Below are 13,417 nucleotides of genomic sequence, written 5' to 3' on the forward strand. Positions count from 1 at the left end.
AAGCACCTGAGCCAAACAGCTGAGGATGTGTGTGAACAGTGAACATAATTCTGACAAAATGAATACCTGTATGGTATGAGGGTCACTGGCCTGACCAAGAATCTCAAGCAGTGCAGGATCTGAGATGAAGAAGAACCGTGGGAACAGCAGCCTCTTACTCTCCAGGTAGCTGGAAATACACACCATTTCCATCAACAATAGGATACATAGGATACATGTATTTAACAGGCGAATATATACGCGCTATCTACCTCTGAGCAGGAAGGAATTTCCTTTTAGTCTAGTAGTAGAAGCATGGACTCCAAACCTATTGAGATTTCCGGTTCAAACCCCCCAGCTGGTAAGCCCTGTCACACTCGGCGTTGCCAGCAGGGTGGCTGGGGTGGTTTATATAGCAGTCTGTGATGCTTTGGTGGCTCCTGTGTGTGTTTGACTTTTCTTTCCTGGGTTGTCACGAGGGCATGACTAGGAAAACTGGGGGTGAACGTAACAGGGTGATATATACACGCTACATACCTCTGAGCTGGGGGGAATTTCCCTTAAGTCTTGTGGTAGAAGCATGGACACCAAACCGAAAGATTGGTAATTAAAACCCTTAAGCCCTATCACATGTTCATGTAACTTTTGGTGGGCACAATAAATGATGTTGTCCACTGTATATGCTTGTTGGAAGAGGTATCCAACTTAGGAGATTTACTGTTTCAAAGTGAAATATGCGAGTTCCACACTTAAACATGTAAAGGCAACGCAAAATGTGTTTTATATTCTCAAAACTAGTTTCATCTCTCATAGATTTCTAGCAGTTGCCAGCTGGTAAACATCAAATATGTTTACATGAAGCAGACGCTACATGTATTATGCCCTTTACTGCATGTATTTGGCTCAACAGGTATTATCAGATTAATAAACAGAAGCTTTCATAATACTCAAAGTGGAAAGCTACGAGAACTAGGTTTCAAGCAAATATGAACTAGAAAGTTACCCTGTGAGAGACTTCTGACAGATTTCCAGCTGCTCGAGAAGATGGGGCAGTAACTGGCCCAGAGTTTCATCCCCTACACAGCATGTCACCACATTCAGGTCTTCATGAGCTCGCACCATAATCTTTGTCCATGACTTGTCAATATTTCCAAATCTTTTGGCTTCCTACAGATGTAAGTAATTTTGATGTTCAAAAATACGTGAAATGCTTTGGTTTAATTTCTTAATGTGCAGATTATCATGTGTAATAACACATAACAGTACAAGCAAATTTTCCAGCTTTCACTTTGGGGGGTAAAAATCCCTGCGATGTACAGTTTTCTTAAGGCTCAGTGGTCAGTCTGGTAATTAAGTAGCTTGCAGCAGTGACATCAACGATGATACCTGTTTAAAAATACTGTGTGAGGGACAGACCGCATGGGTCTGGTCGAACGGGGGTGGGGGTGAGGGGAACTGACAGAATGGGGGTGGGTGTAAGGACGCGGAAGGGGGCTAGTATCTGTGTACATGCCACCTTGCCCACACTGCAGCGTCATGGGTCACCGGGCTCATGGCACTTTGGGGATGTTCACCAAGTTTTGAGCAAGATAAACCATAACGTAATTTCTGAAAAAATCTGACCACTGAGGGAAAACGTACATAATATAGAGTGGTTATGAACAGGTATAAAAATACCCGCAAAATGAAATTTTTTAACAAAAATTCCAGGGCATAATCTATGCATCTGGCACAGAAACATAATCTTTGTTTTATAGTTCGTTTTCATGTATCCTTTAAACAAACTACTGTTTAAAACCCAGAGTTTTTGTTATCAAAAACTGACAGATCAAATGATATTTTGTCTGTAAAGGATACAGTAAAACGGAGAAGAGCTGTATCATTTGCAAAAGGTTATGGCAGTAGGCTTCCTCAAATCGTGACCAAAATTTTGTCAGAGCATTTTGGAACAAACTCTTTTGTTGCTCAATTGTCTGAGACAAAAAAAAGATGCTAATACTATAACTGAAATACTAACACACTGAAAAGTAGCCATTACATTTTATACATTTTGACATGTACAAGTGCAGACTTACCTGAGGCAGTTGTTTAGCGATGTCCCCACCCACAAACACAGCTTCCAGGTAGACCCAGAGGTTCTGTACAATCAGCCAGTTCTCCAGGATGTCATATGTGTTAGACAGGTTCTGCACCCACAGCTGAATCTTCTTCTTGAATGGAGTGTTGTACCTAAACAAGAGCATTTATGCAGACTGAAAAAGTTATAAACTGCATCTTAAAAAGAACTGTAGAACCTGTACAGTTCATTTTGAGTGTATAAATTTAAAATAAACAAAACATATCCTTCAACCAGGAAGTAAGAAATAGACGATTGGTTTATTACCTATTGCTGAGCAATGAGCCCAGCACCATGAGACTGTCCTCTAGCATTGAGATGATCTCCATTGTCTCTGCTCCCTTCAGCAGCAGTTCCCCTCGTGCCTTGAAATTAGCAAAACTAAGCTCCCTGTTACTCCAGTCTGCCACAACCTGGTTTAGCTTAGCCTCTATATCCTTTTCCTTTACAGCCGAGATGCAGATGTCCTGAGGAGATCAACAAGATTAAATCATGCAGTTCTGATCGAAATCACAATGACACCCAGCAGCAGGACCTTGAATTCAATTTATTTCAGCTTATCATTATGACGTAACATTAAAGGGACAAACATACCCACGATGGTGAAAATATGGTGCTGTTATTTTAGATTGATTTATTTATCAGACAAGTGTTTTACGCCAAACTCAAGAATATTTCACTTATACGAAGGTGGCCAGCATCATGGTAGGAGGAAAATCAGCAGCCTGTGGATGGTCGTCGGTTTCCCCTGGGCTCTCTGGGCTTTCCCCAGAATAATGCTGGCCGCAGTTGTATAAGGCAAATATTCTTGAGTATGGCATAAAACACCAATCAAATAAATAAATAAATCAGTTTAGACCACTGACAGATTTCCCTATATAATTCTCTTAATTCTCATTTTTCAGACAATATAGGACAAGGAATTTTAGTTAGGAGTCAGATGGAATTCATTTTTGTATTTATCTGAACCAACTCTTAAATTCGGAATTTCTTTCGGCGGTATTTCTTTTCAAAAACTGAATGATATTACAGTGGAAACTAAATACACTGTAACATTGTAGGCCTTGTGCTACAACCATTTTCTGACCCAACACCAGATCAAGGTCCCACTTCATGCTAGCCTCACCTCACTTAAAACAGGTTCCCACTATTTCAAAAAAACAAAATTCCCTGATATTTCCCTGACTTTCCCTGATATTTCCCTGACTTTTCCCTGATCAATCCAGGATACAATCTTCTCTCTAATTATCGATAAATAAGGATTTCTTTTATGTTACAATGTACTTATGACTGCACTTCATGAAATGACCAGTGTTAAAAATTGACGGAATCCCCATTGGAGTGGGACGTAATTAGTGAGGATTAGGTCCCAGAATTAGGAATCCAATCACCCTGAATAAATCTTCTGATGATTAAGACCACCGTGTCACCACTTCCAGCATGTGATATCATAAATACTGAAAATAACACTTCACTTTCAAAACGATGATTATTCTTATAAAAAAATAATATGTAGCTCTAAGTTGTAGAGAATATAAAGAAACAAAAGAAAGCTATGTTACTATATTCATTATTTATTCAGTATTTTTGGTGTGCTCACAGGCAGGTAATGGCCTCCCTTCTCCCCTTATAGCCATCCTCTCCTCACCAAATGCCTGCATGAACATAATCTGAGAAGTATCTGCTTTCAGCAAGAACATTATGTGAAAAATATCTGCTTTATTTTGACACAGTATACAACTGAAAGTGTCTGGAAGCCTCAATACTTAATTGTACATGAACTTTGATAAATTCAACATACATGTAAACGTGAGCAAAGAATCAAACTTTAGTAGTTGGGAGCACATGTGTGTATTTACACATTGATTTGTTGTCCACATAATCAATGTCACTTCACATGCACAAATCTTCACATTACACCTGATGTAGAGAAGCAGATAGGTTGCTAACAAAGTCCTTCTGTTGCTGAATGTCTCTCTCCAATTCCTTGGCTTTGTGTCTCAGAGCATTTGACTTTGCTAGGAGAGAGAAGTTGTTCTTCTGTTCTGCCTGCAAGACTTGTTTGTCAGCATCACAGATTAGTGTTTCATGGGTTTGCTCCAACATCTTGAGTTTCTTTTTACCATCATGCATCTTGCTTTCATCTGCTTGTCTCTTTTGCAGTTTGCGCTGCTTCTCATGCTCGTCCTTCTCTGCCTGCAGGTGAGCTATGTATCTGGAATTGCACGTGACTGCAAGACTGCAGTAACCCAGGAGTAACCTCAAAGTTGGAAACTTGAGTTTCCGCAAGGGTAAGGGTGTTATAAATCATTCTCTGCGCCACAACTGTCTGGGTCTTCAGATTTGGAGCCAGGAGGTCACTGTTAATAGAAAAACCTCGTTCTACAGCAGCTTGACCATGAGACAGTGTAAGAAGGAGTTTCATCAAATCCCACAGCTCCTTTAGTTCTGGCTTGTGGGGGAGGTCAATCACTGAACTGAAGAAGTCGTCAAGTCGATCAGTGTGAACTGCAAAGTTTTCACATTCCAACTTGTGGTGTCTCTGGAGTAACCCAAGGAGTTCTTTATACTGACGTAGAATCTCGTCACATTCACGGTCTTGTTGCCATTCGTTGTCCACAAGTTTGGTTAGCACTTTTTTGAACTTCTCTTCAGCAGACTGCCGGTGAGCAACCATCAGCCTAGGATCAAGAGCCTGGAGTGAATGCACGAAGGAATACTTCAGTGGGCATCTCTCCAAGATCTTGTGTGTCATAGCAAGGTACAGTTTCTGGCAAGCCACAAGAAATTCCTTCTCGGCTAGGAGAGAAGCAGCATTAGATTTTAATGCTTCATCAAGATGCCTTTTTGCTGCAAAGCCTGGATCTACTTTGTCAGGGTTTAGCAGGTTTTACTGGTCATCAACATGAACAGATGCCAGTTTGTAGGATGTAGTGGCCTCTGTTAGAACTGATGGCTTGATGAACCTGCCCATGAGGCTTCTCAAGATATCACACAGATCTTCTGTAATAAATGGTACCATTGGTTTGTCCGTCTGGTATTTCTTCAGGAATGGCTGAACAAGGTTGCTTGTGGAGAAGAAAACTTCTAGCTTTGCCAGGATGAGTGGATCACTGACCACAGATTCCTGGAGATTAACAAAGGATGCAACTGTTGGTATTTGCTGCTTGGGCTTCTTGAGAGTTTCCTTCACATACATCACCAGGTTAGGCCATATCTTTACAGCTCTCTCAGCGACACAAACATCTTCCACCCACCTTGTGCTGCAGAACTGGAGCCCAAATAGCTCGGTCTTTGTGATGTCTTTGAAGTCTGCTCGCCTAGCAGGAGAATCGGCAAAAAGGTACCAAATGGCGCGGAGAAGTTTTTCCAAATTCCAGTCAGTTTTCTGGATGCCTGCAGTGAATGCCCCATGGATTACATGTAAACTACAACTGCCAAGCTGAAGGATCCCAGGGAGATCTGGATCTTCTTTCTTCCTGTCATCCAATAAGTCATTTAGAAACATGAAGTTCACATTTGGCCCATCCATGGATACTTGTAACAGCTTACTTGGATTTAGGTTTGATGTGCCTTGTTTGAATGCAGACAGAAGATCTTTTGCTGTTGCATGCTCCAAAAACTGACTGTCTAGGTACTGAGAGACAACTTTACCATTATAGAAATAGTGGACTATGATATCCATCTGTCCCATCCTAATCACAGAGATGAAGTGATTCATCAAAGCTGACAACATAGCCTACTGCTGCTCTCACATTATTTAGTAGCTTGTCCATGGATGGAGCAATACCAAAGCAAATAAGGTATGCCAATTTTGGTGACCCACATCTGAAGTTCTTAGCTATGCTACTGTCAGGAAACATTGCCTTAAACACATCCCCAATGTCTGCATTACTGTTGTAGGAGAAGTGAGACATAATTGTTTTCAGAGCCCATCTGATCTCGGCTTTCTTGACATCCCCAGAACTGATGTAAGAGGTTATCAGATTCCTTCCAGGAGTTTTAACATCCATTGTTGCTAAGTCATCATCCCTCGTTTTGCTTGGTTCAGATGACGTTGACGGTACTGTATCAGAGGGATTGTCGCCTGCGCAGAACAGTTTTATAGACGGCTGGGATGTTGCTCCAGATTTCAGGGAAAGAATTTGAACATGTTTTTTCCCCTTCATGTGAGATATGTGTTGTCTGCCCCATGCTGCTTAAATCAATCGTCTTCTTGCAGACTTCACAGAAGGCCTTGCTACTATCTTGAGGAACTTCCTTTATCCAGTTTTTATACTCTTCCTTTTGCAACCAGACGGATTTTGCACGACATGATGATTGACAGACTAGGGTTTTAGTTCGTCAGTATATCTACAGTATGTTAGGACAGGATCAGGCCAAAGCTAGGAGAGAGCACATACCAACACCAGAGGATCCATAGCAAAAAGCAAAAGTTACAACAGGATAACAACACATATGTAGCAAGCAGCAAACAAGCTAATAGATAACGAATGAAATTCTAAATAAGTTCATCCTCTTGTTGTTATTTCATCTTTGATTAAAACACATAAATGAACGGTCAGGATCGTGTCTCAATCGGTGTTATATGCAAGCATGGTGGTTTCAGCAGGTTTTATAATGATCTACTGGGCATTTCACTAATAACTGATCATATTTTAAAGACCAAATATCAGAAAGTAGAAAATAAATTTACAACCTATATAAAAAATTTGCATCCACTCTTCTCAGCAATCTTGGTTTGACACAGAACCAATCAAAATGAATGGGGTCATTAGATATGCAAAACATGTAACTCTTCTGTTTTCAAACATATTGTGAGGACTCCTGAAATAAATGTGGATACCTATTTTAGTCAAAATGAAATAAGTTGGGAAATTGCATGTACTGTTTGAAAACAGAAGTGTGAAATCAGGGTGGACAGACATACATATGTAGCAAGAATGATGGGTGCATGGACAGACCTACATGTACTTGTAAATTAATATCCCTGACCCTGCTTTCACAGAAGCATGGGATATAATTAACATAATCAACCTACATGTAAGTCATTCTCCATGCATATTAGCATTAACGCTTTGTGATATGTAGTATTTTTAACTTACAATCTCCTTACGCAATGATGTAGGCCTAGGCTATATCATATATGCAGCAGGAGACAGCAGCTGCAGCTCTGGAGGCAAGGGGCGCTACTCCCTTTTGGACTTTTAGTGTTAGAAGGTGTTGATAGGTTATAATATACCGAAAGTTCATGCAACACAGCCATCAAGCAAGAAAGAAATAAATGTAGAGAGGATCAAGTTTCCACACTAAAAAGCCACCATAACCAAGCATACAATACGGGACTGTGTGTGTGTATAATGGGGACTTCAGCATTATGCAACCTCGACACCTTCAGCAAACAAAATTCCCTGATTTTCCCTGATTTTATTCATTTTTTTTTAAATCCCTGATTTTTCCCTGACTGGAAAAACTGAAATATTTTTTCCAGGTTTTCCCTGATTTCCAGGTAGAGTGGGAACCCTGTAAAAACACTCACTTAAAAAACTTTGCCGCCTCCCCATTATATGTTACAAGACACCTCAATAATTTTATCCACAGTACCCAATTTAGGGTATTAGGTGGAAAGTGAGAACTCATTGTGTTTAATGCCATAGTCAATTCACTAGTTCATTAGTTTACCCTAATAAGACAACAGTCAGCTTTATGGGTGAGGAGGTACAATTCATGCCCTCTATTACAATTGCTGACATACCATAAACATTTCTCATTTATTTCACTGAAGTTCAACGCCATATGAGGTGGTCAGGTTTACGGGTGGAAGAAACTGGAGTGCTTGCAGTAAACCCACTAGAGTGCCGGCAGTAAACACACTAGAGTGCCGGCAGTAAACCCACTAGAGTGCCTGCGGTAAACCCACTAGAGTGCCTGCAGTAAACCCACTAGAGAGCCTGCAGTAAACCCACTAGAGTGCCTGCGGTAAACCCACCAGAGTGCCGGCAGTAAACCCACAAACATGAGGAATCTCTCAGGATTGTTCTATCAGGGATATATGACCAAGCCTATTAGTAACAAATGCCTTTGGCACTGATGAAGACAAAATTATAAGGATTAGAATTACATGTAAGAGTTGGGGGATCTTAGAGCTGGGACATTATAATGATGTGAAAATGGCTGTAATCCATACAGCTTATATTTTCTTTACTCAAAAAAGAGTGCCACTGGTTCGTTTATCATGGCCTCGGACTGGACTGTTCAACTTGTTCAAGTGGCTGAGGAGGTTAGTGTGCCAGTTTGGCACAATCACCCAAAAGTCTCTCACCTACGCAGTCAGTGTGAGTTGAGCTCATGCTGGCTTCCTCTCCAGCCATACATGGAAAGGTCTGCCAGCAATCTGGTATTGGTCATGTGATTCCCTGGAGCTCTGCCCAGTTTCCTCCCACCATAATGCTGGCCGCCGTCATATAAGTGAAATATTGAGTAATACACCAAATAATTCAAAAAATAAATCCCTCAATAAGGTGGCTGACATCAGTTTTAAACATTCATGCACTTACCTCAACATCTTCCTTGTACTTTAGGAGTGGAGCTTTCATGATGTCCCTCAGCAAAAAGCTGTCAGATTCCACATCAAAACTGTGTCCCGTCAAATCAGACATTCTGGCCCAGTGGCGAGTCATCATCGATTTGTTAGCCATCATCTCAAGGAGAGGACAACTCTCACTGAAGTCGTCAATTTTCTTCTTTAAGTCCAAGTAGGCCTGCCACTCTCTTAAGGCTTTGGGTAAACGACGACATCTAGAAATCACAACGTAAGTAGAATCATTCTTTATTACAGTATTTAAAAGGACACACTGCCTTAAGAAATTCATACTTTTTTGAGTTGGATCAGCTGAATACAAATATGAATTGCGTTTGACTCCTAACTGAATATCGCTCTAGATTGTCTACTCTTGGTCAGACACTTGTCACTAGACATCTAGAAGTCTTAACTGTATGTAGATGACATTTAAAATGGCAGCACAATTTTTTTGCCGTCGACAATGTATCCCATATAGGTACCTGCAAATATAAGCATAAAAGCATTTTATTGTATCTGATACCATGAAGTAGTTTGCTGACTGCCGTTTTTCTTCTGTTGATACATCTATAAATGCAGTTTAGGGGGAAAATTTTTGGTCATTTGCAGTTCTAACAAAACACTGAAAGGTACTTATCATTTATCTTAGTCTATCATCTTATGTCGACACCAACTCAGGAAAGAAAGGAGTTTGTTCCAGCTAGCCTGTAATATGCATGGCCTCCTATCTGGTGTATGATGACCCTCAGCACTTATGTCCATTTGGTCTACTTTTCTGGTGATTTCTGTCACTTGGACCAATTTCAATTATAACTGTGAGCATATACTGACTTTTCTTTTTATTAGTGATAATGACTACAGTTTGTGAAAATTCATTGATTGATATGATTCATAAATATGACACCCTTAATTCACATTCCTTTCAAACAGACACCACTCTACTTCATCTAAAGTGCACTTTCAGAAGCACATGAAGGCATCAAAGTTCTAAATAATTCGAAATAATCTGGTGACAGGTGTTGCTTTGTAATTCACAAGTCAATGCATGAATACGTAGTGCTACGAACAAGTTTCAACAATAGATATATTTTCTGTTGTTCTTGAACTCAAAAAAGATCTCATTTTTTCTACCTATCAATAGCACAGTTTATGAATGTAGTAAACTATTCTAAATGAATGATTTGGATGTTTAACTATGCAGTTTAGTGACCTGTTCTGGAGGTCAGAGAGCTCTGCGTTGATCTTCTCAATGTCCACCTCTGTCCACGGTATGTCGTAGTAGCTGTTAATGCTGACCATGACAGTGTTGTACAATCCATACAGCTTCTGTAACAGGCTTAACTCCTTTTTCACCACGCCGAGCCTGGGGTATTCGGTCACTGGTAAACCAAACAACTCCTCACCAGCTGAGTAAATTGAAAACTTGTTCCACAGATCATCAAAACGACTCTGAAATCAGAAATTATGGGGGGCCGTTATATTAAAAGTGGAGCAAACTGTGTGCCCAAAGTAAAACTGGCTTTGGCAAGGTGATACTGGCGAACTTTTCCCCGTATGATATGTCATATTGGTTAAAGGCAAGCAGTCAAACTTCATATAAGACTACACAAGACATCAATGTTGACTGCTTATTATTAGTATTATTTCAGAACAATTGACAACTGAAAAATGGACCAATGTACAAGCAAAATCAATCACCCCTCCACATTCCTGTGCCTTGCATATACGGGTATGCTTAAAGTATTTGATTTCTTTTATCTGATTGGTTTTTTACATCGTACTCAAAAATATCTCACACAGCGGTCAGCATTATGGTTGGAGGACACCCCACCTAGCCGTTAAGGATGTATCACTGTACTGTATGTATAGTTGGATAGGGCGGCATGTCTGATGGTATTCTGCTGGTGAGAAGGCATCATACACAGCATTTGCTTGATTTGATTGTACTTAAACACCACACTGAAAAATTTTTCACCCACGCAATAGCGGTCAGCGTGATGGACAGGGGAAAGTGGAATGCCCGTGGTGAACCTCCAAATTACTGACAAACTTTTCGCACAAACAGCCACATGAGCATCGTCAACCACTTACTGACACCAATGCCCACTGGAATCTACAAAATCTCGTCCAACATTGGGTTTTCAATCTGCACCTTGTGTGTACCAGTGATGGAAAAACAAGCACCTTTAACCACCAGACCACAGCCTGCTGAACATCATGTATAAGACAGCATTAGGTCCATCCTGCAGCTAGGAGATATACACTGTTATAGCAGTGTTGTACAGTGGTAAAGAGAGTAATCCAAAGTAAAGAAATAGACCAAGACTGGAGTACCTGGAATGTTACCAGCCTGTCATTGGCCTCGGTTGGAGTGATTCCCTCTGCCATAGGTCCACTCTGTGAACAGTAAGCAATAAATAGGAGGACAGAGGAAAGGGACTTGATTGTTATGTCAGTATTCATTAATACAGTATTTCAACAGTCATGTACATGTCCTTTACGCATAGATCTAAAACAAATTAATCAACAGCTAAAATAAAATGTAGACGGAAGTAAAAGACAGATGGTTCAATGAAACTGATATAAAAAGAGATTAAGGGAATTTCAGAAGGCTACACGTACGTATGCACATTCTGACACGAATGTGGTAACCTTCATCGTTTCACACACAAGAAATTGTTTCACTATTTTTTTTTAGTAAATTCTTGGCTGTTTTTTGCTCATTTAATTTTCACTCAAATTTACTAATGAAGCCAGAAGCAAAAGTATGAAAATAGTTTCCTGACAATTAAGGCCAGAATAAGCTACCACAAAAGAGAGCAGCTGTTATCCATTGACAACACTTAGGAAAGGCCTGCATACAACAGGTATACCTCACAGCGACGATACAAAATGATGAACTATCACAAACTTCTGTAATGTAGATATCTCATAAGACTTATATGTACGCCAATTAGTATTCTGCACATATTCTGTACATTTATCAACATTTATACACTGCAGATAACATTGACTTCATGCAAGTTTATTTGAACTCAAGAAATAAGTCAATGCAAGAGAGGAAATAATGACACACGTATAAGGTATATGTATCTGTGAATCTCTTAACTTAAAGCCAAAGCCAAAGCCAAGGGACCTGGATTTGAACTTGTGACCTTACTGATTGAGGTACCTGTCAATACTGGAACTACCTAACCATAATATAATCACATATTATTCTCTTACAGAATCATAATCTTCCAAGAATTCTCCCTGGTCATGTTGAAACACAATGACAGATTCCAGGAGTTCTGTCTTAAAGCCTGGCTGAAGCCTCACAAGCTCATCTTGTACATGGCCCTGAAACAAGGAAATACATGGTGAATTTAAAGAACGAGACTTTCATTATTTCAATGCAGACTGGGCTGAACACTATTAGTATACTATTTGTTTGAGTTCAATTTTAATCTCACTTCTGCTACAAATTCGTGGATAGCAAAACCCCTAGAAGGGTGATGTATTCAACAAAATTACATGTATACTAAATATACTCACAGCCTGTAAGAGCAATTTCTCAAAAGAATATCTTAAAGTATCCACTTTGTCAGTCTCCTCTTTTGGCACCGAAACTCCAAAGGCATACAGCATACTGTAACACTCCTGTTAAGATCAATAAAACAAAGCCATATGTTAAATCCAACGGCATGTACCAGTAGGGACATGAAAGTATAAATAAAGGGTCAATACAAACACAAAATGGATGAATCCCACACATCTTATATCCCACCACAGAAAGATTGAACATTTGTAACCAATGTGTGGGAAATCCAATTGACCTATTTGCAACAATACTGCTTATGACTGGCCACCTGTCTTCTTGATTGACAGCTCTGAAAGGTCTATTATGAAGAGGGCTTGTGTGGCATGACATGAAGAAGATTCTATCTATTCATTGTTGTTGAATGCCATACTCAAGCTTTTTCACTTGCACAAAATCAGTTTTATAGGTGCAGGAAAGAGTACACTGGGTAAAGCACTAATCTTTCACAAATTATTGAGAAACTTTCCCATGTGTCATGTACCTTACCTTACTGGCAAAAGACAAGAGGTCTTTAACAAACGTTAGGCTGCGTAAATTTTACAATGAACAAAAGCGGCACCAAAACTCAAACTTGATTTGTAACTTCACGTGGTGAAGCACTCACCTCAATAGGACCAAGTGTCATGTCAATCTTGATGTGATCCTCCCTGATTCGTGCCAATGCTCCCATCGCCTCTCGTACATCCTCCAGATCCTTTATGGGCCTGCTCAGACGCTTTTCATACTCCTCTATAAATGTCTGGATCTCTTCCATCTTTACACGGTATTTGGCATTCAGATTTTTTCCATACAGCAGCCTCCAAGCATGTATCTCTACGATAAGGGCCAGCTTTAAATTGTCTGTCACAAAAGTGTGTACACATTAGTAAACACTGCACAAAAGACAATTTCATTCAGGAAATCCTTTTTAAATATCTTTAATTTTGAGTACTAGGGCTGATTCCACTAAACCGTTTCTGGCTTAAGTCACACTTTTAAAACCTCTTCACAATGCTTCATATTTGGTACCGGACGTCTAAACTTTTTACACACTTGTGTTAGGACAACATTGATGAGATGGTCAACATTCTGGTTTCCTGAGAACAAAGAGGGCCTCCGTGGCTCAGTTGGTTAGCGCTCTAGCGCAGCATAATGACCCAGGAACCTCTCACCAATGCGGTTG

At 40.0% G+C, this 13,417-nt stretch overlaps 1 protein-coding gene across 1 annotated transcript in view; it reads right to left on the bottom strand.

The window, feature by feature from the left end:
• Nucleotides 1–13,417, bottom strand: part of LOC135479014 (dynein axonemal heavy chain 8-like) — a 106,224-nt gene that overhangs the window by 60,631 nt on the left and 32,176 nt on the right. Inside the window, 10 exon segments of the mRNA XM_064758715.1 lie at nt 67–169; nt 983–1,146; nt 2,055–2,208; nt 2,363–2,562; nt 8,653–8,893; nt 9,886–10,124; nt 11,010–11,072; nt 11,901–12,014; nt 12,210–12,314; nt 12,860–13,095. Coding sequence (XP_064614785.1) covers nt 67–169; nt 983–1,146; nt 2,055–2,208; nt 2,363–2,562; nt 8,653–8,893; nt 9,886–10,124; nt 11,010–11,072; nt 11,901–12,014; nt 12,210–12,314; nt 12,860–13,095 — 1,619 coding nt within the window.

Source organism: Liolophura sinensis, chromosome 12 (assembly GCF_032854445.1).
Source record: "Liolophura sinensis isolate JHLJ2023 chromosome 12, CUHK_Ljap_v2, whole genome shotgun sequence".
Taxonomy (NCBI): domain Eukaryota; kingdom Metazoa; phylum Mollusca; class Polyplacophora; order Chitonida; family Chitonidae; genus Liolophura; species Liolophura sinensis.